The sequence below is a fragment of the Sitodiplosis mosellana genome, unplaced genomic scaffold, assembly GCF_009176505.1.
Source record: "Sitodiplosis mosellana isolate CC-2019 unplaced genomic scaffold, AAFC_SMos_1.0 Smas_scaffold_4, whole genome shotgun sequence".
Taxonomy (NCBI): domain Eukaryota; kingdom Metazoa; phylum Arthropoda; class Insecta; order Diptera; family Cecidomyiidae; genus Sitodiplosis; species Sitodiplosis mosellana.
The window spans coordinates 1165465-1173749 of record NW_022595247.1 but is presented as its reverse complement, the minus strand read 5'-3'; the positions used below and the strand labels follow the sequence as shown (position 1 = coordinate 1173749).

At 38.2% G+C, this 8285-nt stretch overlaps 4 protein-coding genes across 5 annotated transcripts; 2 read left to right on the top strand and 2 right to left on the bottom strand.

Annotated features, from left to right (window-relative positions):
• The first annotated feature begins 806 nt into the window (after window positions 1–806).
• On the top strand, window positions 807–1753 carry LOC129566689 (uncharacterized). Its single transcript, XM_055442844.1, has 2 exons — window positions 807–836; window positions 907–1753. Exon 2 carries the CDS (start codon window positions 1009–1011, stop codon window positions 1498–1500), a length of 492 nt encoding a protein of 163 aa, XP_055298819.1. The 5' UTR covers window positions 807–836; window positions 907–1008; the 3' UTR covers window positions 1501–1753.
• A 415-nt stretch (window positions 1754–2168) lies between these two features.
• Window positions 2169–3961, top strand: LOC129566676 (uncharacterized). Its single transcript, XM_055442820.1, has 2 exons — window positions 2169–3780; window positions 3869–3961. The coding sequence occupies exon 1, from the start codon at window positions 2403–2405 to the stop codon at window positions 3513–3515; it is 1113 nt and encodes a 370-aa protein (XP_055298795.1). The 5' UTR covers window positions 2169–2402; the 3' UTR covers window positions 3516–3780; window positions 3869–3961.
• LOC129566675 (tRNA (cytosine(34)-C(5))-methyltransferase) lies at window positions 3828–6322 on the bottom strand. The gene is made up of 3 exons (XM_055442819.1): window positions 5721–6322; window positions 5510–5637; window positions 3828–5442 (listed from the first exon to the last, which is right to left on the bottom strand). The coding sequence occupies exons 1-3, from the start codon at window positions 6217–6219 to the stop codon at window positions 3904–3906; spliced, it is 2166 nt and encodes a 721-aa protein (XP_055298794.1). The 5' UTR covers window positions 6220–6322; the 3' UTR covers window positions 3828–3903.
• A 112-nt stretch (window positions 6323–6434) lies between these two features.
• Window positions 6435–8240, bottom strand: LOC129566677 (palmitoyltransferase ZDHHC3). Of its 2 annotated transcripts, none has more exons than XM_055442822.1 (5): window positions 8107–8240; window positions 7213–7808; window positions 7104–7134; window positions 6878–7035; window positions 6435–6806 (listed from the first exon to the last, which is right to left on the bottom strand). In XM_055442822.1, exons 2-5 carry the CDS (start codon window positions 7572–7574, stop codon window positions 6548–6550), a joined length of 810 nt encoding a protein of 269 aa, XP_055298797.1. In that variant the 5' UTR covers window positions 7575–7808; window positions 8107–8240; the 3' UTR covers window positions 6435–6547. The 2 variants fall into 2 exon arrangements, with proteins under 2 accessions (XP_055298797.1, XP_055298796.1); XM_055442821.1 differs by having other exon boundaries at window positions 8051–8187.
• Window positions 8241–8285: the final 45 nt, after the last annotated feature.

The following is an 8285-nucleotide window of genomic DNA, read 5'->3' as shown; positions in this document are numbered from 1 at the left end:
TTTTTCTTATTTTCGCCCAAATTTTACGTCCTACCCAATCACCTTTCATATTTTGGCCGTTTCCGCAAAGTTGAAAATTAAATCTTTGGATTTAATTAAATCCGAACCACTTACAACGGGCATTAATCTGTTCAAAGATGTTTTTGCCGAACTTATCAATTACGAAAAAGTAAGTAAAATTTAGTGTAGTGTTTTTAAATAACATATCCCTTCACTTGACTTGAATAAGCACTTCATTAACTTCTTTTAATCGACAATCAGTACAAGTGGTTGCAATACACACAAAATAATTCGCGCACAATTGGTTTGAATGATATTTCGTCGAACCCTGACAGATACACGAGTATCGACAAATTTTTGATTGACATTGACAAGTTGGGCCAAACATATCGAAGTAAGTTCCATTTGAAAAAAAAATTGTTAAATTCGATTGAAGTTTCAAATAAGTATTGTCCATTCATCAAATCGTAGAAGGTTCCTATAAATACAAAGTAGCCCAATCGTTCAAAGAAGCATGCCGTGCAGAAGCCGATGCCATCAACAAGTGTCCGGATTGCTACGAATCCCGGTTGAATAAGGACTCAAATGCTACTTTCTTCGAAGGCGTGTGCTTCAAGCCACATTTGGTAGTTTTGGCAAAGTTGGATGATTTTCCAATTTGGCTGGCCAAACTGACAGCGTTCAATGATGTCCTCAAAGAGGCCACCATTGTATGTTTCGGCGACCATCAAGAAGCCGAAGTACCGTTTACTCAGTGCTTCTTGTATTCGAAGCAAATAAAACGTGAAGAGCCGGAGGATGCAGATCAAAAAGCAGATCACCAAAGGGCCTACAAGGTTATTTGAGATGACTTATTCTGATCTACAGTCATTTTATTGATTGCAATTTTTGCCATCCGTTTTTCAGGAAGTCGACGAACACATCAAAAACGTCGTTAATAAATTCGGTTCGTTCGTTCCGGCTCCAACCGAAATAGCCATAAGTGATGTGAAACAGCATTTGATTGACATGTTCCCGGGTGCTTACGCCTCAGAAGGTTCAGAGGCAACCGACGAGCATCGGACATGCACATCTACGAGTTTCGCGGCATTTTTCGAAAACGACAATGTAACCGATATGGAACTTCCAGTTGACAATGGTGACAACAGTGGTAATGGTCATTCAATCCTAGATGGGAATCTGCTGACCAATTCCGTCATAACCGAAACTGCAGCGGAAAACTGCCAAAACCAAATTCATCAAAAGCGCAAAAGTGATAACGGTATGATGGAAAAACAAGCCGATCCAGAACCGAATAAGAAGACCAAGGCCACTGAAATGGGCAATTCATCACAGGATGATGAACACGACGTGATCACCTTAGATGATGACGATAATAAGAAGAAATTGCTTCACGAAGTATGCGAAATCTCGGTAAAAATAGCTGACTACGAAAGAGTCATTCAAAATCTGAAGGATCGAAAAAAGCGCATTTCAGACCGAATTCTCAATAACTTATAAACGGCCCTCCTACGTGGTCAAACTATCTCAAAGCGAAAGAAGCAGAGAAACATTACATTAATGAACAAATGTCTAAAGATAAACGAAGAAATCATATTACTCAAAATGATCGATCCTAACAAAATGTAATTTGAAAATTAAAACAAGCATTTTTTTTCTTGTTGTCACATCCCTCTTTTCAGTTTAGAAACATTGACGCTGTTCCAAATTGAACAAAAACATTCAAAGTTTCAGTCATTTAAAATTGCCGCTAACTCGCTCCTGTCATTCGATCGGTCTCTTCTGTCGCTCTTGCTTCGCGCGCATTTCTCCTCATTCAAATCCCGCGCTGCGCATGCCCAAGCATTCCTCGCCGGCGCGTTTGGCGCCAAAAATTCGCTATGTAAGCGAATAGCATTAGCGAAAGCATCTTGAAATCGGCAAAAGTAAGAAATTTAATTGCATTGTTACATAAATTTTTTTATATTGAATTCAATAAATGAGTCAATTTTGTTTATTAACCCGCGTCCACTGGAAGTGTAAATTTTACACTATTTTCAAGTACAACTACATTTTTGAGTGATTTTTCATGGTTATATTATCCAGAGATTTTGGCTCAACGGGAATATAGTCATTTTCAAAAATTATATGTCAGTTTTTCAAAAACGCAAAACGCTATGCCGAAATTGGTTCAGAAAATGTTTGTTTTGCATATGCCAATCGTTCACATTGTTTCCTCAAACTTGGAATGTTTGACAAATGTGTTAATGACATTGAAATGGCAGAAAAGTCTAATTATCCGAAAGAAAAAATGTCTAAATTAGAAGAACGTCGTGCATACTGTTTGAATCAAATGAAAAATAAGAAACCAAACTCAAAGAGCGCACCCATTGGATTTTGAAGCAGACGGTGCGTTTCCTGGCATGGCCAATGTGCTGGAGATGAAATACAACGAGAAATTCGGACGTCATTTTGTTGCAAAGCAAGACATCGATGTGGGAAAAGTGATAGTGGTTGAAGAAGCATTCATAACTATGATTGTAATGCATGCAGGCCTGAATATTTGTGATACTTGTTTCAAACATATGACCAATTTCATTGCTTGCCAGAACTGTACGTTTGGGTTGTTTTGCGATGAAATTTGTGCCCAAAATGATTTGCATAAAATGCGATGCGGTCGAAGTAGTAAAGATGACAATCCATTAGTTGAGTATGCAATACGATCAATTGTATGTGCTCTGGATATTTTTGCAGCCGATGACGATTCGGCGTGTTATGTGGATACGCTGATGTCTTTTGTGGAGAACGTGATTCAAGATCCAAAGAAAATGGCAAACGTACCACATTCGATTGTCGACAACAAGTCAAAATACCGCTTATTTCTGACACTAAATCTCTGGCTGGGTTCATTAAAAGAGGATGAATTAATGGCTCGTGCTCATGATGCGTTTGAAATTCTCTTGAAGATGCCACAAATAAAAGCTGCATTTTCATCACACAAGAAAAGCCGCTTTTTGATGCATTTATGCGTGTTTCACACTTACCTTGTTTTCTGCAACTCGTTTCAAAATCAAGCAAATGGCGGTATATTCTTGCTTCGAAATCATTTCAATCACTCTTGTGCGCCGAATGTACTATGCAGCAATTACGAAAATAAGTCGACTTGCATTACATCACGTCATGTCAAAAAAGGCGATCAACTTTTTATATCATATGGAAGTGGATACTTCAATCATTCACGCGCTGAACGTCAAAAGGGTTTAAGCAACGATTTTGGGTTTCAATGCGAATGTGAAAAATGCAAAAATAAGAGCTATCCAATTTCATCGGATGTCATTAAATCTGACGCGGAATATCAATATTTAGCCAAAGAACTGGACATGAAGAAAGTTAAATTCTCCGATGGATCGAAATGTGCTATCCTCAAACAAAAATGTCTGGAAATTCTCATCAAGTATCGCGATCAACCTTGGACCATTGAAAAGGATTTGGTGGCAGATTTTTATCAACAGCTGTCAGTTGAAACAATCCATTAATGAATATTTTGTTGGCGGACCCATGACGTATTCAACTTAATACACTTTTTTTTTACTTTTTATATTAATTATTTCTAAAATATGTACTCATGATCATCAATTATGACTTTTTTATAAATTTTAACCGAATAAGTTTCAGACACTTTCATCAGAGCCAAAGTATTCTATTCAGAGAATTTCTTTGTAGTTGGCTAAGGTATATAGAAATACCGTTCGCAGAAAAAAATAATATTTCTGTTGGAGTCTAGTGTAATAAGCATTCTAAGTAAATGCCAAATATTAATTTTTCGAAGATAAAAACAAACGATTCTCTTGTTAAACAATAATGTGAAAGAATTTTATTTTTTTTTTAGAATAAATGAAAGCAAGAAAACAACTATTTCTGATTTTAATTGGTTAAATCATCGGTGATGTCTTCCTGTGAATTGTTATCCTCATCATCATTGGTATTTATCAAAACGTTGCCGTCTTTTGCAGTGGTGTTTTCATCTGTGATATTTTCAGCAGAGTTGTCTTCGTCGGCTTTCTTCTGGAATTTGTTCACTACAAATTTCGATACGTCCGCTCCCAGCAATCGCAGCAAATGGATGGAATCGTTTAGATCTATATATGCACGAAGTGATTTGGCTCCCTTCCAACCGACAGCCTTGAGTGTGAATCCAGCTTCATCGGTGTACACGAGTAAACAGCTGCCCGCTTCAATGTTTTGCATTCGTTCGTTCACCTGTTGGCTGAGCATTTCAAGTGGCGGTGGATTTTGTGCGTCGTTATGCTCTAGCAACGAGATCATATCGTTTTTGGTGACATCAATACGACGACGATCACCAATCACATCGTAAATTGCTTCCAATCCTTCGTTTGCCAAACGGAATTCACAACGCATGTGACGATGATCACACCGGGCGAACACTCTAACACCCGTGTTAATAATTTTCACATTTTCTTCATTCGCTTGTACCAATTCCTTGACCGCTTGCGAGCAGAAGTAAATGTTCTTCTTTTTGCCAACCAATGAACGTGTCAACAATTGCGTTGGCTTGAACGCATCCAATTTGTCGTTATCAATGTCAAAGAATGATTGAATTCCTTGCCATACTGGTTCTTCTTCCGTGAAAAATACAAACGGATCTTCTTTGTAGCCATAAATGCGTCGTTTTTTGCGTTGTGGACCCCATGGAACGCGTTTCTCTTCCACTTCTCCAGCCGGAGCGTCTGGCTGATGTTCGTCACTGGCAGCAACATCTTGTTCCATTTTTGATTCTTTTGGTTTTCGTTCCCATGGCAATGGACCTTTCTTTGTTAGCGCAGCCACAAAGAATCCGCCTGTGTTCTGGAAATGAGGCAAAATACGCATACACTTGTCCAGCGAATATTTGGCTACTTCATCCGCTGATGGTGGAAACATTTGGGGACGAATTTGCGTGTGTAGTTCTTTTGGAACTTCATCGAATGTTTTGTAGAATTTCTCGCAATTTTTGTCGCTTAGCTCCCAGTAAGAGATTCCCGGTGCGTATTTCAAGCCAGGCACCAATTCGGAACCATCAACCAATTCTAATGCGCCTTCAGCATCTTTCAGCAAACGATGCAGCACACTTTCGTTTTCGACTGGGTTCAGTGAACATGTACTGTACACAAGACGACCGCCGATATCTAGCATCTCGGCGCCACGGCGCGCAATGCGATACTGAGTACCATGCAAATTCAATGCGTTGCCCAAATGCCATTTCTTCCAAATGTCCGGATTCTTTCTCATTGTTCCATCGCCAGTGCATGGCACGTCACATAAAATACGGTCGAATTTCAAGATTGAACCTTCGGGCGTTCTGAATGCTGGCATACATGAACTGTCTTGATTGACAACAACGAAACATGGGGAGTTTAATCGCTTTGCTTGATGCACCAACATGTAGCATCGGTTGTTGTCGACCTACGAAATGTAAAATCGATGAATAAAATGATTCAATGTTATTTGAAACTACGAAATCACCACGTACATCATTGGCAACAACAAAACCAGACGGTATCGCTTCATCAGCATGAAGAGCTTCGATGAGTTGGGCCGTTTTTGAACCAGGCGCTGCACACATGTCCAACACTTTGTGATGAGGCTTCACATCAAGTACTAAAAAGAACAAAAAAATAAATTATTTTTCCCATTTCATACGAAAATGACAATTCCACAATTAATATGAAAAATGAGCTCACCCAATGGCGGTATCATTGACACTGCCTCCTGTCGACTAATACTGCCCGCATCAGTTTCGGCAATCAGAAAATTGTGCAATTTGTAATGTGATTCGCTTCGTCGGATATCTTTGCGTGACAGTTCCAATTGATAAGCCATTTGGTTCGGGTACCAAGGCAAACAAATCGGTGCCTTTTTCACATTTTCAACAATTGATTCTGACACATATTTGGTGAAAAATTCATTTCGAATGATTTCAAGCAATCGTTTAGCTGTATTCTTCGAGCCACTCAAACGGAATGTTGCCGGTAAATCGCTGCGAATTGTCTCGAGCAGGTCATTCCATTCGGTTTCTGGACAAATTCCGGCATGTTGATAATAGCGCACAAACTTTTCATTTTCCTTCACGATTTCTTGATATGGTGCTCGTTCCGGTTTGACGTTGGGGTCCTTTGTTCCTTGCTCCTTGCGCTCTCGTCGCTTCTGTGCGAATCGATTTCTTTTCATTCCGCGTCCCATCTTTTCTTCTGGTCTTGTGTTTCGTTTGCAAACTGTTTGAAAATCTTGTCAAACACGTGTGAATACCGCTTTTAATATAGTTTTTTCTCCGCTTGTCAAACTCCAAATGTCACATTGAGCAATGTGTTGTCGGTATGTGTCATCGATTAGGCATATGCCGTACTTAACGTACTTAAAGGACCTAATGCAATTGGTTCATAAGGCGCATGTATATAAAAAAAAGCGTAATTTTTTTTGTTGAAAACCCTTTTTAGAATGATTTGCACACAGCAAGGCGTGCATGTTTATTCACACTTAATTTATTTTGACTTATTTATAATATAATAAGTTATACATCATGACTGATTAAAGGAGTATCATATGTTTTTGGTTCTGTACAGGGGAAAAGCCAAAATAATGGATGCATATTCCCAAACACGTCGGCCAATAACAGTAATTTGGGATTGGTGATGCGATAAGAACCGCGGAATTGTAAAGCCTCAATAGGCGTTTCGTCATAAAAAATTGCACTCAACTGATCTATCATTATTGCAATTACAAACAGTCCAAACAGACTTGACACTAGCAGTAGAAGCACGGAATGTAACCTGTTGACGAAAAAAAAATCGGCATAAATTATAACGGGATATGCAAAAATGCGATGACAGAATGAACGTACATTCTGGACTGCGCCTCAGACAAATCATTTGTACACATATCACCGGTGCATGGGTAAATCCACGAGGCAATTACCAGGAATACAGAATAAATTGATAGTATACAGACGTATACCAGAAATTGCAGAAAAAACTTTTGATTTCGTTCGCCGACACAATTCTATACAAGAGAAAAAGAAAATGTGATGAATATTTGGACTTATCTTGCAATCGATTGAATTCACTTACATTTATCCACGGACAATGATGATCCATGCGTCTAACAAGAAAAGAAAAGAAAAGAATAAAACATAAATTACAATTCAAGCGGTTTTTAGAAATATATTCGTCGACGTACCGAATGCACCGTTTACAAATTCGGCAATGGTGCGCTCTGGGCGGCCGATATGTTTCGCATCGCGTGCAAACCGTCCAATCTTCGTCGGCATAGCGATGTTCATGGTTGCGAGCCGCATGAAAATCGGAAAATTCCAATCGAGCTAACGGCACCAGGCCCGGATCACAAAATACGGCTTTCAAATGGGAAATGGCCAGTAGAAAAATGATCGTATTGAATAACACCACATTGATTGGGCCCCACAGACTATTTGGCATCGTGTACAAGACAATCCATTGTGTGACCACATAGTCCGCGTACAAAATTGCCGAATAAGTTATCAAAATGCACACAATCCCACAAGGATCTTTTATAAAGCTCATGCCTTCACCACAAAAAAAAAATTGCTCTATTTCACTTTTAGTTCATTTCACAGGAATAGTCGGTTTTTCGTCCGATTCGTCTTATCGATTATTCATGGTTTATTATTGCCTATGCTAATCGATTTGTTGACATCGTTCTAGCTGTTGTTTGTTCTTTTGTAATTTCTTTTTCTTTTATTTGACAACAACAACAACATATGACACAACCATAACTTCAGAGTACCCGACCCACTGCTGCGAATAATAGTAATAATAATAATGAGATTGATGTTGACACTTATGATAAAACTATTTTTTTGTCATCAATTTATGTAAATGATGTCATAGTGTGGATGGATTTGATATGTGCTTAAAATATATTTATAACTTGAGTTTATTGTTTTATTCTTTTTTTTAATTTCAATGGTCTTTTAAAAAATTGTGTTTTGTTTTAAATATGAAACAAAAATGATGAAACTATTTGAATTATTAAGTACGCAGCGAGTGTAGCGAAGAACTTATTGTGGATTTTCAGTTCAATGAATGAAAATACTTATTAAATTCCACAGTGATTCGACTGATGTTTTTGGGATTATCACACAATTTATTGACTAAAAGAACGGTGTAAAGTGATTATTCCATAATTTCATTGCAGCAAAATTATGTAATAATCGTTCAAAAACTGAAACATCATTTCCAAAGTGCTCAAACGGTGTTTTGTTTGTGTATTGA

Coding starts and splice junctions, on each gene's coding strand:
- LOC129566689 (XM_055442844.1), top strand. CDS start 1,009: ATGTTCCCGGGTGCTTACGCCTCAGAAGGTTCAGAGGCAACCGACGAG.
- LOC129566676 (XM_055442820.1), top strand. CDS start 2,403: ATGGCCAATGTGCTGGAGATGAAATACAACGAGAAATTCGGACGTCAT.
- LOC129566675 (XM_055442819.1), bottom strand. CDS start 6,219: ATGGGACGCGGAATGAAAAGAAATCGATTCGCACAGAAGCGACGAGAG. Junction 5,638..5,720: donor GTCAATGATACCGCCATTGG/GTGAGCTCATTT, acceptor TGTTCTTTTTAG/TACTTGATGTGAAGCCTCAT. Junction 5,443..5,509: donor GTTTTGTTGTTGCCAATGAT/GTACGTGGTGAT, acceptor TACATTTCGTAG/GTCGACAACAACCGATGCTA.
- LOC129566677 (XM_055442822.1), bottom strand. CDS start 7,574: ATGAGCTTTATAAAAGATCCTTGTGGGATTGTGTGCATTTTGATAACT. Junction 7,135..7,212: donor ATTTGTAAACGGTGCATTCG/GTACGTCGACGA, acceptor TTTTCTTGTTAG/ACGCATGGATCATCATTGTC. Junction 7,036..7,103: donor ATCATTGTCCGTGGATAAAT/GTAAGTGAATTC, acceptor TCTCTTGTATAG/AATTGTGTCGGCGAACGAAA.